At 37.6% G+C, this 16,350-nt stretch overlaps 1 protein-coding gene across 1 annotated transcript; it reads left to right on the plus strand.

Annotated features, from left to right (window-relative positions):
* The first annotated feature begins 1,638 nt into the window (after positions 1–1,638).
* On the plus strand, positions 1,639–6,653 carry LOC110013641 (uncharacterized). The gene is made up of 6 exons (XM_023949607.2): positions 1,639–1,683; positions 3,014–3,179; positions 4,935–5,243; positions 5,883–6,158; positions 6,258–6,395; positions 6,557–6,653. The coding sequence occupies exons 1-6, from the start codon at positions 1,639–1,641 to the stop codon at positions 6,592–6,594; spliced, it is 972 nt and encodes a 323-aa protein (XP_023805375.1). The 3' UTR covers positions 6,595–6,653.
* Positions 6,654–16,350: the final 9,697 nt, after the last annotated feature.

Below are 16,350 nucleotides of genomic sequence, written 5' to 3' on the forward strand. Positions count from 1 at the left end.
TCACTGTACTTAAGGGGTAGTTTCTGTGGTAAATTCATGGTAAATACCATGAAACGTGCAGCGAGTGCAGACCTAAAGGTCAAGGTACTTTATTTGTACTTACCTTGTTCTTACATGTGGTAAGTACCATAAAAGACACCTTTGCACAACATGTAAATACCCAGTAAGAATATTATAAATACCCAGTATGTACCACATAGGTATGAACCAAATAGTACCATATAAATACACAGTAAGTACCATGTAAGTACAGAGTAGACACAAAAAGTACCATGTAAGTACCCAGTAAAGTCCCATAGAAAGTACCATGTAAACACACTGTAAGTACCCAGTAAATTCCATAAAAAAGTACCATGTAAGTACCCTGAAAGTACCCAGTAGTTACACTATAAGTACCATGTAAATACCACTTAAGTACACTGTAAGTACTTTACTGTAAAAGAAAGCGTTACCTTTTTACCTTCAGAAACATAATTTTGTGTAATTTTTAATCTGTCATTCATCCTTTCACTCTGCCATCACTCACACATGTGCTAACACTAAAATATTGAGTGGGAGGAGCCAAGACTGTCTTTTCTATTTAGTCATCATTAAAGGAAATAAACATTTACAGTGAGAGACCAACAAAATAAGAATGACTCTACTTCTGGAATTCATCTTTATTTTCATGCTTCAGTTTGGAGGTAATATTTCATTTTTGTAAGTTTGGCAAAAACATGTCCTACTTTAACTTTAAAACTGTTGTTTACCTTATATAGTCAGTCCATTCTATATATTACATCTTTTTTATGTTTAAAAAGATGTGTTTTGTAAAAGTAGGTTATTAACAGGATAAAGATGATTGCATTTTGTTTTTGATAAAAATATGTTTTCATTTGAAGATTCCTTAGGAAGTAAAAACAATGTTGGTGTAATTTGTTTTGTTAACAGATTTTTTTTATAAAAACAAATGCAAATTCAGTTTTAAAGTTCAATTTTATGCAAAAATAATATTTGAGAGCTGACAGCTGTGAAGATGTTCAAGAATTAACAGAGTGAAGAAAAGTCAAAAAGTTGAAATATTTGCTAAAACTGAACTAACTTCCTTAAACTAAAATGACTTTTTTAAGAGCAAAAATACACTAAATGGTATTAAAGATGCAAAGAACCAGTTTATCTTGAATAAAACAATAACTGAGGAAGAGAATAAGTTAAAGACTTGTAAGGACACTAATGATAATGCTACATATTTCAGTAACCAACTGACCTCAGATTTTAGCACTAAAATAATTTACTTTCTCTTCATTCATGGTTTAGATTAAAGGGAAAAATTAAGTACTTTATCGGAATTAACTATTCTATTCAGAAAATGTCAGAGTTAAAGACGTGATTGAGGAAAAGATTAGAGGAAAGTAAAGAAGTAAAGATGTGTGTGTGCAGACTGTAGATTTCTGCTCTGTATTTAATAAACCTGACGATTTTATCAATGATTCTGTTTGTGATTCTGATTGTAATTTTCTGCTTCTCCTGTAGGTTCCCATGTTATAAAGCAGATGTTCTATAAAAGAGTTGGAGAGGACGTCACCTTACGGTGTTTGGGATCCTGGAATATCAAGAGACGTGAAAAACTTGGTTCAGAAATGAACAACTGCAATGGAAATGACTGCTCTCTGCACATCAGAAACATCACAGATGCTGACGCTGGTACATACTCCTGTTGGGTCATATTAGATGACCCCTTGCTCATAGACTTATTTGGATTCAGTATAGATAATCTCTGGGTTTCGCATCTTCATGTTTTGAGCAGTGAGTATTCTGGCTTGAACTATTCTGTGACTCTATGAATGTCTACATTCTGATCTGATCCAAAAAAACAAAAACCCCAAACCCTTAAGAGACTCTGACATGAGAACCCATGTAATCATTTCAGTTGGAAAAAGCTGAAAAAAGCACGTTTAGTATGAGAGAGTCGGCTCATGAGAAAAAAATATCATTACGTTTCATTCTTTTATATAGCAAATAGGTTGAATTGATGAATCCATAAACAGCAAATATCATTGTCTCTCATTATCACTGATTAATCAGGTGGACTGAGTGTTTGAGAGTTTCCTGTTTTGTTATCCTGACAAACTTCAGATTAGTTTTAATGATTTAGTGTCAGACATTGAAAAAGTGTTAAGGCCCGTACACACCGGGACGAATATTCGCCAGCCGTTATTCGCCGCGTTTTTTGTGTTCACACCCAGGCGATTTTCGCTGATGATGAGCCGAGTGAACATGCAATTTCATTCCCTGACATTAGATGGCGCTTAATGTAAAACAGAAATACTCCTGTACACAAGGTGGCGCTGCGCAACTTCTTAAAGTCGCTTTTCACTCAGAAGAAGAGAGCAAGTATTTACGCGCTTGTCAGAATCATACAAAGAAAACATGAAGATTTCCAGCACCAGTAGCTCTAGCTCCAGTTCCAGCGATGAAGAAATTATTGTTCTGTTGAATGATGAAAGACGCCGGAAAAGACGTCGATTTTGGGTACATCCCATAGTTACGAGAAGAGAAGAACATGGGGAGTTTTATCGACTGGTACAAGAGCTGAAAATGTATCATGAGCGTTTTCGGGGATATTTTAGAATGTCCGTCATTATTTCTTCGCGGCAGTGTAGACGCTACTCGGCGTCTATCTTCTTCGCTGGTATGTGTGCTCAGCAAGGCAGTTTTGTGTTTGAGCGCCCCCAAGTTGTGTTTTACTGTAACTTCAGAAGCTCCAGACACGTGTGCAAAAGCGCCGTTCTCATTGGTCATATAGTTTTTGATGCGGCGCGTAAAACCAAAAAATTGAACCTGAGGCGTTTTTTAAAAAATGACGCTTTTACGTGTGGCGTTTTTCGCGTCGGTGTGCACACTCACATTGGTGTCCTTTGTTTAGTCATGAGGGGTTAACGTCTGCGAATATCGTGCGTGAAATTCGTCCCGGTGTGTACGGCCTTAAGATTGACATTTGAAGGACAATGGAAGACAAAAATAATCTACTGAGACGGGATCTCAACTGTCTGGTAGAAATCCAGAGTTTGAGGTGAAGAACCAAACAAACTGTGATTCTGTTCTGACTGTGAAACATCAGAGTGGAAACTCCAAAAGATTCAGCTGCCAGTTTGTTGAGGATGATGAAGTGAAGATAGATGCCGTCTACGTTCTCACAGGTGAGACGTTTGGAATGATTTAACTTTACTTTTGGGTTCTATCAAATCCTATTTTCTACAGTTTAGAAACAAAAACACTTTCTGGTCTTTTCAGTGAATTCTGGGAATTTTTGCTCTGTCAGGATTTTCAGAATTAAACAAAAACAAACATTTACTCAACATCACTGTGGATCATTTTAAAACACAGTCAATGTCAATCAAAAATGTACATTTTGAACTTTAGAATTTAAAGTTATTTTTACCAAACTCTCAGGACAATAAAGTGAAGTAAAAACTTAAACTTTGAACAGTAACCCATTAATGTTGGTTGTTATATATTGATTGATTACATTGATAATCATTATATATATATTCAGTCATTTAATGTAATCATCACAGAAGAAAAGATAGATAAAAAATAAAAGAATAATATCTGTTGAAACAGGTTTTATTGCAAATAGAGGCAAACATTGAATTCAGTAAAACTCTTCTCTATAAAGCAGGTTTTGTACTTTAATAACAGAACCTGTATGGAGATGATTTTAGAAAAGCATAAATGAAATTACAACCACTCAACAGTTTTAGAGGAACATGTGACTTTCAAGATTTTCTGCTTTATTTGGTCAACAATAAAGAAACAACAACAAAAAACTCAGCATCAGAGCAAAATCTAACAATTCTGGAACAAGTTTGTTAATTTTGATTCTCTAGATTGGATTGTTGGTTTAGACATAATGATGATTGTGTGGATTTAACCAAAGGGAGATGTGGGGAGTGGATTGTTCATTTGTTGTTGTTGTTTTTTCCATTTGTCATTTTCTGCAGATGTCTGCAGTGTCAGTTGTGTTCTTGTGTGAGTCTGGACTTTGTTGTTTAAACAGTGTTGTGAGTCAGTGATCAGAGTGGTGCTTGTTGTTGTTCTGCTGCTCTGCTGCTGTTTGCTCCATTAAAGACTGACGGATGCTAGAAAGACCAGCTTCAGGAGATCTGCAGCTGAATTATGGCTTATACAGCTTTAGGAAGAAGTTTTTGGAAGAAGTTTCTCACCTCTGACGGTGGAAAGAAGATGACAGACAAGACTCTTGAGAAATCTTTTGGAATAAAGAAGTTTTTCAAAACTCAGAGAACAGTGAGGTTTTCCATGAGCTGTTCTCTCAAGACAATCCTGTAAACTTAAAATGTTTTTTCATTCTTGTTCTGTCAGTCTTTGTCAGCCATGGTTGATAGTTTCAAGTCCATTTTTGCTGAGAAACTTCAAAGAAGTGTCACCTTTTTGCAGTTAAAAGCACGTTTTGACTCATTATGGTCACGTTAGAATGAAGAAAGAGGAAATAAACTTCCTTGACGAAAACTGAAAACTTTGTGTCTCTTTAAATGGTTTAATGTCACAAAATAGAAGCAAAGTCTGGATTTTCAGTTTTATCTTTATTCATCACTAAAGAGGAAATCAAACCCTGAACTGAACATTTCTGACAGATCAACATCTAACAAAGACAGAAAGACTGCATTAATAAAATTAAGGATAGATTATAATTTCATATTACAACACTATATTGAATTAATGTCACTTTTTAAATTGTCAAAAAAGCCAAACTTTGTCAGTTATGAAAAAATGTATGTTTTTAAAAATAATTTATTTTATCATTTAATGAAATCACGTTTAAAACAAAACTTTACAGATACGTATTTTATTATTATCTTATTTCATTTCTTCAGTGATTTTGTTAGTCTCTGTTGTGTTAAAGGTTCAACTTTTAGTTCTTTTCTCTCCTGCAGACATCAGTGAACAAACTAAACATCTGTATCACAGAGCTGGAGATGACGTCCTTTTACCTTGTAGAACTACATCCTCCTCTTCCTCGTGCTCTGATGTTACCTGGCTGAACCAGGAAGATCCAGATGAAGCACTGAGACCAGAAGTACACAATGGAAGTGTTGTCCAGAGTTCAGCTAGAGCTTCCAGGCTGAATGTGAGCAGCGACTGCTCTCTGCTCATCACAAACATCACTGATGAAGATGCTGGTCGATATCTCTGTCGGCTCAGGAACAAGAATACGTTTGAGGCGTATCTTAATATTTTGAGCAGTGAGTATTCTGACATGAACAATAATGTGACTTCATGATTGTCAACATTCTGATCTGATCCAAAACAGCTCAAACCCTGAAGAGACTCTGATGTTTGGAGTTTTTAATCTAAATCTCCAGATTCTATAATAGATCAGAGATTAGTCCGTTATTTATGTTCAGAGTCAGAACTAATCAGTTTTCATCTCAGATGAGGGGAGATTTATTCCACAAATCCAGAGTCACTGTGCTTTTCTAACAGAACTATAGGAGTTAGACCAGACAGACCCGGAGAATCAGGACTAGAAAGACAAAGAAAGAGCCGACAACAGAGTTTCAGCTTCATGCAGAAAACATTTCTTTAGGTTCATTTTATACAGTTTTACAGTATTTCCATAATATTGTTAGTTGAAAGTTGTCAGAAAATGACGAGCAGCCACTCATCATCCTCTGACTAAAAGTTTACTCTGAAACTCAAAAATCACGACTGTTTCTGCTGTTGAAACAGATGTAAACATTTCTCTGAATAGTTTCTAAAATGGTCAAATCTGATCTTTCTTTGGAACAAGGTCAGCAGGTAAATGTGGTCACTGTCAGGAGAAAAGGTTTTCATGTAAAAACGTCTAACAGAGAAACTTTTCTGTTTCTGTTTTCCTTCAGTTTCTAAAGATCCAGCAGACGTTCCTCCCAGAGGAAGTGGAAGTGTCACATTCCAGTGTTCACTGAGTAGATTTGATCCAACTATTCCCTGCAGACAGAACAGCATCATCTGGATGAATGAGACGGGATCTCAGCTGTCTGGTGACGGTGTTGGGTTGGACTGTGTTTCTGTTCTGACTGTGGAACATCAGAGTGGAAACAACCAAACATTCATCTGTCAGTTTGTGGAGGATGAGGAAGTGAAGACAGATGCTGTCTATGTTCTGGACTTTTCAGGTAAAACTTTTTTTATTATTTTGAACAACAAAGACAAATTGTGAAAGTCAAAGACATTTACAAATATTTTAGTTGATGCTGATAAATGTTTGTCTGCAGATCTTTCTGGTCATAATTTCATCATCATCGTTGGAGCCGTGATGAAGGTGGTGTTGATGTTTCTGGGTGTGGTTGCTGCTCTGGTCTACATGTCCAGGAGGAGAACCAAAGGGAACGAGGACCAGAGAACTAGAACAAGTACTGTCACTCTTTTACTCTTCATCATCTTCTGATGTGGATGATGTCATTTCCTGTTTCTCTCAGCTCATGAAAACCAATGAAGTTGGTGATCTTAAACATTATTTGCACTTTTAGAAATTAAAAAAAGCTGCTTGATCTTCTAAATTCTGCTTCTACAGGGAGAAGAACTGTTGCTGGTGATGAAGACGTCCTGTGAAGAAGAGATGCAGAAAACTGTTTTTACATTTGTTTATATTTTCTTCTCTATGATATTTTCTTTGTTTCTTTGTTTCTTTTTAGATATTTCAGCTGCAGTAGTTTTATTTGCTCAGATCTGGCATCACCTGCAAAGTTTCTAAGTATAATAGTGTAGATGCAGGAAATGGTGTGTGTGTGTGTGTGTGTGTGTGTGGGTGTGTGTGTGTGTGCGCGCGCGCGTGCATGCGCGCGTGTATGGGTGTGGGTGTGGGTGTGTGTGTTTGTGTATCCTTTTTACTTTATATTTTTTCCCATCAGGTCAAAATGAATCACTCAAAGTTAATATCTATAAATTTATAGACATACATTTGTTTGTCTTCTTTAGTATTTCCTTGTTTTGATTGCTTGAAATAAACCATTTCTGAATTCCAACTCTTTTTCATCAGACCGCTTTTTGTTTTTGTGACTAACATCCATGTTTTTTTTAGAAAGACTACAACTTTGGAACTTGTCACAGATGAAAATGTTTTCCACATTGATGACAGAGACTCAGCTCTCTTTCAGGCTGACATTTCTGCAGATCAAACTGAACCACAAGTGAAAATAAACCTTCTAGATTTCTATAATGTGTTTACAGCTCTGAAGCAAAACTAACAGAAAAATCTTTTTTCTTAAAAGCAACACAGTTTTAGACCCAGAAGAGTAAAATAAAAATCAAATGGAATATTTTTTTGTATGAAAGAAATCAAACATTTGAAAAAAAGAAAACAGCTATGGAGTCATTCTAAATGTTTCCTAGTTGTTTGATTGATGCTTTTTGAGCCTCAACAACATCAGGGGGTAACAAGGCTCCACTGTGTGTCATGTGGTGTCAAACCTCTGCCATATATATTAATAATTCACTGCATTTAGTTAACACACATTGTGGTTTTTCTGTCTTTATCAGCACTTGCCTTTTATAATCTCTTGCTTTTATCTGAACACAACATGTAACTTCCTCACAGAAACACTCACGCAGTGTTTCCTGTCTCCACAGAGAGTGAGTGTTGACGTCCAGAATCAGAATCAGGTTAATTGAAGAGTTCTACAAAAGCATCAGTAATTACGTCTCCATGTCTGGATCATGTGATCATTCAGAGACTAAAAATAAAAAAATAAAAAGGGAAAATTAGTGAATATTTTTGTTATTGTCTCCATGAAAATAAGAAAAATATCGTCAAGAGCTGGAGACCTAAGCAGACTGCCTCTTGCATGCCTCAGCGGCTCTATCTGAACGCCAGCTCGCCGCTGTAAAGAGCCCGATTGCCAATTAAGCAGCCAGACGGCTCCGGAAACCGGAAACAGTGGGTTAAGAAAATGGATGGAACCATCAAAGTTGTAGGTTTAAAGGCTGTCATCTGGACTTGGTTTTTTAAGTTGAAGACGTTTCACCTCTTATCCAAGAGGCTATGTCAATTCTGAATTAGCTGGTAAAAGTGATGGTATATATGTGCTCATGGGGGAGGAGTCAGACCTGACACGGGATGGTATTGTCTACTTAGCCTACATGGTTTCAGATCATTAGCAGTTCCTTGTCCAGGAGTTGGGGAGCCAGTGACTCCCTCCGCAATCTGGTCGTCTCTTTCAGCTGTTAATGACCTAAGTGAAAGTGGTTTGCTTTGGTTTGTTTGTTGGGGACAGAGAGCCAAAGAAAGTGGAAAGTCTGAGAAGGAAGCAGCTCTGAAGCTCTGCAGCTGACGGTGCAGCTTCAGGACTCATGAGGAGGAGCACATGCACGGCTCTGATGCTGCTGAACGTCTGACTGAGATGATCCACATTCAGAAGAGAGTTTCAGAGTGAAAGACGTGTGGAAGAAGAGAATCCTGAAGGTTTCTGTGCAGACATGAACTCAGTCAGAGAGCGTCTGAATGTTGGAGGATCCAGAAGAAACCAGGAGCTCATGAAGGTGGTTCTGTTGGAGCAGAGAGCAGAACTCTGATCCCAGTTTCAGGAACAATGCAGGCTCATGTTCTGGACTGAAGAGTTCTCCTGAAATGTTCTGTTCAGACTTCTTCAGGATCACATCTGTGTGTGAATGTGGAGGTTTGTCTGAACCAAGCTGCAGCTCACTTTGAAGCTCCTTCAGGCTCACACAGCAACAATGACAAAGACTGAAGCTGCTGTGCTGCCCTCTAGTGGCAAACATGGCATCTGCAGCACACATTTCTGCATTTCTTTACATTTTTGAAGCTCATCAAGAGAATGCCAAAAGTGTGCAAAGCAGTAATCAAAGCAAAAGGTGGCTACAATGAAGAACCTACAATATGACATATTCTCAGTTGTTTCACACTTTTTTGTTATGTATAGAATTCCACATGTGTTCATTCATAGTTTTGATGCCTTCAGTGTGAATCTACAATTTTCATAGTCGTGAAAATAAAGAAAATTCTTTGAATGAGAAGGTGTGTCCAAACTTTTGGTCTGTACTGTAAATAAAATGTTAAGTGATTTTTTTTTTGTCTTAACCTGAAAAAAATCTGTGAATTTATTTAAATCTTTCCCTGTTTTTTATTGAAAAAATCTTTGTAGATTGTCGGTGAAAAATGTTTGCATTCCAAAGATCTTTAATTTTCTTTACTTTTCTTTTATTATGTTACATCTCAGTTACATACTTCATAAATTTGTTAATCTAATTTTGATTAAATTAAGTAAATTTCTCATAAGACATCTAATTCTAATAAGAATTTCTAAATTACTTCTTTTTTTGTTATTAACTAGACAGTTTAATGTTTATTCATAGTCATAATTATTCTCTTTAGAAACAGTTTTTAAGATCTTTTTGCTTGAAATTTTCTTGTTTTAATTTTTGTTTCTGTGTTTACTTAAGAAATGTATTTATTCATGACTGTAATTTAGAAATAAAATAAACGAATGTGATCAGGTTTAGTTAGTCTCTGATGCGTTTTGTAGTCAAATCTGAACATTGGAATGAGAAACAGTGTGATGACGTCACAGCAGCTCTAAAAAAGTTACTTCGATACATTTTTTTTCTGTTTTGATTTTGTTTTCTTTATCTCCTGAATTAAATCTTTTTTCAAATATTTGAAGCGTTTTGAACCATAATAAGGTTCAGTAAAACAGTTTATACGTTTGTTTTTAAATAAAGTCTCGTCACGTCACCCGGAAGTAAACAGCACGAGGCGCCAGCAGCGTTAGCTTGTTAGCAGGCTAGCAGCGTTAGCTTGTGTTAGCGTTAGCTTGTGACTTCATGATTGTCAACATTCTGATCTGATCCAAAACAGCTCAAACCCTGAAGAGACTCTGACATTTGGAGTTTATTTTATCTAAATCTAAATCTTCAGATTCTATAGTAGATGACAAATGTTTCCTTTATTTACGTTCAGAGTCAAAACTAATCAGTTTTCATCTCAGGTTTTATTCCACAATCCAGAGCTTCTGGGCTTTTCTAACAGAATTATGGGAGTTAGACCAGACAGACCAAGAAAGACAAAGAAATAGCCGACAACAAAGTTTCAGCTTCACGCAGAAAACTTTTCTTTAGGTTCATTTTAGATTTTTTTTAGGAAACAACAACCGCTCCACAATCCCTGAATCCCCTACAGCCTTTATCTAAACATTTACATTGACCATTATCACACATTTGATTGCCTTTTCTCAGAACAACAACCACAACTTCCCGTTTGTTTGTGTGTGAAATGATTCCAAAAAGCCATGTGTCATCCTGGAGGGACTGGTTTCTCATCAATGCAGACCACCAAGTTTCTCTGGTTTCTGACTATTTGGTGGCTGGTAGGCCTTTTGGGATTTTTGTCAGGGAAAGAAGTGAACCTGGGCTCCAAATATTGGAAGACACTGATCTAAAAGTACTAGGACATCTGGAGAAAGCTCTAGTTCTGCTCCAAGTCAGTCCAAAGCACTGAAGATAGATGGAGTTGGATTTGGGAGAGGACTGAGCTCATTCAAATGAAGAAAGAACAAGTCAACAGATGAAGAAGATTTCAGGAAGTTTCCCATTCAACAAGTTCAAGTTTCCAGAGAGCTAGTTTAGCATCCGTGTTCTGGACCAAACCACTGTCCCTCTGAAGGTCCAGACACAGAGAGGCCCAGAGTGACCCCCATTTCTCCTCTTTGCTCTCTCCAGTGGCTGACTCCGCCCCTTAGGACGTCCCCCTGTGTGGATCAGTGGTCAGTGGGTTGGAACCTGCTGCAAATGCAGGCTCTGGTTCTAACTGCTGGATCAGAAGTGGAATGTGAGCTGTAGTGGTGTGTCTGCAGCTGGATGTGGAACACATGAGGGAGGGGTCAAAGGTCAATCTTTCTTCCAAACAAATGTTGTCAGTCTATTCTCCAACAATGCTCCAACATCTTCAAAGGTTTTTGGTCCCAAATCCAGAGTGGAGCTGGTAGGACGTGATCATTTCAGCCTCAGATTTGGGATCTGTCATCTCTCTGCCACCGTGACACAGAGTGATGAGTTCATGCTCCAAAGCGGCCCGATCGCTGGCTTTAGGGACTATTCCAAAAGCTTTCAATGATGGCGGGGAATGAACATTAGGAACAGATGACGGCTTGAAATGTCTGCTGTTGGTTTCTGATCCAGACAGAAATTCAATCAAATGTCTGTGAATCCATGATTTCCTTAGAATCTTTGACTCTAGATTCAGATCCATCTGGTTCAAAGGATGAAACCGTAGCTAAAAGTCTTTTAAAAGTCCAAATCCTCAAAGATGAAACAGAAAGTTCATAGAAAGTCAAATGAAAAACATGACCCAACTCCCAATGTCAAAGTGCCTAGGATAGCACAGGGGTTACATTTGGAATAGCATGAAGGGTTGTACTTAGGAACCACGACTGGATGAAACTCATTGCACCCTTATGTGACGTGTGCGTTTACTGTAAATATTACTGCAAATACCTCTATTTGTCATAGCCATAATAATGTTTAGTAGATGGATTCCACACATTTCATCATTAATTTTCCTTTATTTTCTAATCAATGTATGACTTAATATTTGAAGTGATTATTCCATTATTTTATGGCTTTAAATCAATCAATCAAAAACAATGACTACAGCATCACTAACTGTGTTTGTGTTGATGTTTCTAGTCTAAACACTCTGCTGTTGTGTCTTTTGAGCGTCAACAGAAAATGAGAAAACCTGTCTGACTGGATCTGAGGACAAAGTGACCTTATTGTAATGCAAAGTTGAAGTTTCTGTTCAACACGTGAGTTCATGTTAGAGTAACACACCATAAAGAAAAGTTAAAGTATGAACATGTATGTAAGGTTTTCCAATGTGTGTAGTTCATTTGTTTCTTCTGTGTTAGTTTCTTTCTACCAGGCACAAGATATCCTTTAGACAACTACTAGTCTATTGTAGATGTAGATCTACTGGATGTGTCAGAAAACTCTACTTTCTTATTCTACTACAGGTCTACCATTATTGTTCTGAAGGACATCAGCATTGAAGTCTACATCTACTTGTAGTCATCCCATTGTTGGATAGTTTTAGATTTTTATCTGCTATCTGAATTGTTATTTTAGGACAGGAATCTGCATCCATAAACTATAAAATAGATGTTTGAGTTAGTGTCTCACTAAAAATCTAGTGAGAGCCACGCTTTACTGAAATTATGTAAAACTATTTAATGATTAGAAGTAATAAGCTAGCAATTTACTTTATTGATCAGCAATGTGTAGCAGTGATTTCTGTATTAATGTGATCATGTGTTTGTGACAGCTGGAAGGACGGAAACCCAGAGAGAGGAATCAGGCTGACACTCAGGAATGCGCTTAGGAGCGATTTTATACTAACAAAAAGCGCCACAAGGTGGGATCACGAAAACACAAAAACTCCTCATGAGAGGGAAAACTGCCAAAGGAAAAAAGGGAAAAACTAAGCTATGACAAAAAGTCCAAAGGACAAACAGACCCAAGTGTTGGCAGAGCATGAAAACCACAGATCTAACAGAAACACACAGACACTGAGGTCTGAGTAACATCAACTTAAATAGACAGGATTGCAAAGTGCAGCCAGCTGTGCACTCCTCCACCAGGACCAGACAGGGAAGGGAGGGGCCATCCAGGAGGAGTGACAGCTGACCTGCAAAACACAGAGGCAGTCAGGAAACAGAACAAGATGAACACCACACTGTCAGTGTTCTGAAGATGATCAATAGGAACTACACATTTGTTACACAAAGTGTGTTTTATATCAATGTTAACTGAAATAATGTGAGAATGATTTCTGAGGATAATCAATAAACAGTCTATTATGTTACTTGATAAAGAATATAAATTTGATCTGATAAGGACTGGATTATAATGACTATTTAAAAACTATAGATATAAAAAAACAATAGTGGTGGATTATATACTCTTACTTCTTCACACTCCCTTTCAACAACTAATTAAACTCTATTTGACTTTATTTGAAAATCATCAAATGAAATTAATCTAATTCATCATAAGTGTTTGAGTAGCAATACTGTTCAGAAGATTGATTCCTCTTATTTCATCTTTATTATTTTTTTCTTTATCTTTTAATAAATATTTAAATATTTTTAATGCTTGAAACAAACCATTAAAAATTGAAAATTTGAAAAACTTGAAAAATTCTCTGTTCACACAATTCATGTTGAAGCAGCAAACAGAGGAAGTCTCTGGTTCCTGGGGTTCTGCTGGTGATGGTTGTTGCCATGTTGTGTTGTTGTGGGTCTTTAACAATCAGTGACCTTATAGAACTTTTGAAGGCGCACTCACTTCTTTCTACAAACAACATGGAAGGAGATTTGATCAACCAGATAGCACATATGTGTCATAGAGACAGTTCATCTGCAGTTTGATGAAGAACTTTATTTAATTTACCGGAGATTTTACTCACATTCTTCTGCTATTTATATTTTCTCTGTTTTTCACATACAAAGTACAGGGGGGTATTCCAGAAAGCAGGTTATGCTAGCTCTCACGATAAGTTTGAGGCTAAGGAAGTTGATAACCTCAACTTTCGGTTCCAGAAATGGAGGTATGTTTCAGGGTAGGTCAAGTTGCCATAGCAACTCATGCTCTGAACATAACCTGTTCTGGAGCAGGTTTAGTTGAAGCTTAGTTTGTTTACAGAGAGGTGAAGCAGCATGGAGTGTCCATTTGAAGATGATTTAGTGGATGAAGAAGCTCAGATAATACTTTTGCCAAAGTGAGATGGTGATAGGACCACATGTGGATGTTGGAAAAATAATTTTTTTTACTTTGATCTAACTTAATTATTTGTTTCAGTTAAGAAAAATCTTTTTTTCGTAAGTCAGTTTAAAAATTACACGTAGTTTTCAGACAGTTATTTTACTTTCATTCAAATTAATTCAATTAAGTAGGTGTAACTTTGGTGCTGCTGTTAGATTGGCACCGCAAGGGATTGTGGGATATCATTCCCTTTGCCTGTCTGGACGGATTGGGTTTAAGTGTGTGTTTTTGACCAAATGTGTTTAGTTGTTTAGCTGTTTTACTGTGTTTTGCCATGCTTCGCCGAGTTATTTTGCCCTACTGAGCTTGCATCTCTGCACCATGAGTGAGAGTGAAGGAGAGGATGATGAGTTTATATAGCAGCGCCTACACAGTAAAATTAGTGATAATCACGGTAAATTCCTAATTGACATTTTGCACTCCGTGCATTTTCCTCACTTGTCTTTTTTATTGTTATAAAGATGAGAATATCTGCCAGCTCAAAATTAGACATATGAGAGTTCAAGAAATATAATTAATTAAGATGGAAAAAAGATCAATTGAATTGGAGTAATATGACATTTAGTTAAATAAATATGTAAATTTGAGCTGTGTAAACAATTATTGAGTTTTATAGACGTAAGAAATTAGGTTGAATAAATTTAACTCAATTGTTTGTTCCCAATGGAAGTAATTAATTTAAGTTGGCAAAATTGGATACGTTATATGCGTCACAAGGAAAATGGAAACAAGATCAGAAACTCGTGCGTTTACTTTGTCTGCTCTTTTTCTACACGCAGAAACTCTTTTGATGATGCAGCCGCATTACTTTTTTGATGGACGTGTACTCTTCATACGCCGTCATTAAAATGTCAGACTCCGTCTCACTGAAGTGTAGAGGTTTTTTTTTCTCGACGCGTTTCCATGGTGACTCCAGATATCGGCGATCTATTGAGAATGTCTTAATGTACCTGCTGTGCACGCCCATTAACCCAGGGTTACCAAGTCGAGCGTAATTACGCCAACTCTTATCCGGTCTTTTGGAACCGACATACCCAGAATAAGCAAGTTCTGGCGGATTTCAGCCAGAGTTCAGGCTCAAAGTCCGGCTAGTTTAAACATGCTTTCCGGAATACCCCCCTGAAGTTTCCCTTCCTGTTTAATAAACAAGAAGACACAGAGTGATGTCATTTCCTGTAAAGCAGAGACTCTTCCAGGTGTTTGATTACAGGGAGCAGGTTAACTAAAACAAACACATACATATAGACACAGTTCACTGCTTGTTTACTTTTCTATCTGCCTCTGTGTGTTTTGCAGATTAGCTGGGTGGCTCGGTCAGCAGCTGGGTGACTGAGATCTGGGTGGTTGTTAAGATAAAGGGCTGCCACACAGGAATCCAGGCTTCCCTTCCAGGAGGGGAAAAAACAATGGTACTGGGGGCAGTTACCATATCATCACCCAGTGGTGGTCCTTGCAAGACCCTTAATGCTACTGCAGCTCACCGCTCCCCCAGGGGATGGGTCAAATGTGGAGAACAAATTTCGCACACTTAAGGCCCGTACACACCGGGATGAATTTCGCGATATTCGCAGACGTTAACGCCTCATGACTAAACAAAGGGCAGCAATGTGAGTGTGCACACCAATGAGAAAAACGCCACGCGTAAAAGCGTCACTTTTTAAAAAACGCCTCGGGTTCGTTTTTTTGGTTTGACGCGCCGCGTCAAAAACTATTCGACCAATGAGAATGGCGCTTTTGCACAAGTGTCTGGAGCTTCTGAAGTTACAGTAAAACACAACTTGGGGGCGCTCAAACACAAAACTGCCTTTCTGAGCACACATACCAGCGAAGAACATGACGCCAAGTAGCGTCTACACTGCTGCAAAGAAATAATGACGGACATTCTAAAATATCCCAGAAAACGCTCATGATACATTTTCAGGTCTTGTACCAGTTGATAAAACTCCCAATGTTCTTCTCTTCTCGTAACTATGGGATGTACCAAAAATCAGTGTCTTTTCCGGCGTCTTCCATCATTCAACAGAACTGGAGCTAGAGCTACTGGTGCTTGAAATATTCATGTTTTCTTTGCATGAATCTGACAAGCGCGTAAATACTTGCTCTCTTCTTCTGAGTGAAAAGCGACTTTAAGAATCGTAAAGTTGCGCAGCGCCACCTTGTGTACAGGAGTATTTCTGTTTACATTAAGCGCCATCTAATGTCAGGGAATGAAATTGCATGTTCACTCCACTCATCGTCAGCGAAAATCGCCTGGGTGTGAACACAAAAGACGTGGCGAAAAACGCTGGCGAATAACGTGCATCAATTTGAGGTGTGTACGGGCCTTTAGGTGTGTGACAGAAAGTAGCACTTTCTTTCTTTCTGTTGCTCCTCCTCTGTCCTCCTCACCTCTGGTTCTCTGCAGAGAAGTCCACAATAATTTTGTAATCAGGAAATCACTAAATCGTATTTAGTCTCTCAGTCGTCTGTCTGGTCAGCATTTGGTTTTGTCTTTGCTCTGCCTTATATTTCAGATTCTGGATGTTTTTTTTTTGT

The sequence above is a fragment of the Oryzias latipes genome, chromosome 2 (genome assembly GCF_053564925.1).
Source record: "Oryzias latipes strain Hd-rR chromosome 2, Olatipes_Hd-rR_3.1".
Taxonomy (NCBI): Eukaryota; Metazoa; Chordata; class Actinopteri; order Beloniformes; family Adrianichthyidae; genus Oryzias; species Oryzias latipes.

What these genes read in the sequence shown, in the direction of transcription:
- LOC110013641 (XM_023949607.2), top strand. Translation starts at nt 1,639, where the DNA reads ATGACTGCTCTCTGCACATCAGAAACATCACAGATGCTGACGCTG. An exon ending in CATCACAGATGCTGACGCTG is followed by an intron (nt 1,684 to 3,013) that starts GTACATACTCCT and finishes TAATCTACTGAG; the next exon opens with ACGGGATCTCAACTGTCTGG. An exon ending in GGACCAGAGAACTAGAACAA is followed by an intron (nt 6,396 to 6,556) that starts GTACTGTCACTC and finishes CTGCTTCTACAG; the next exon opens with GGAGAAGAACTGTTGCTGGT.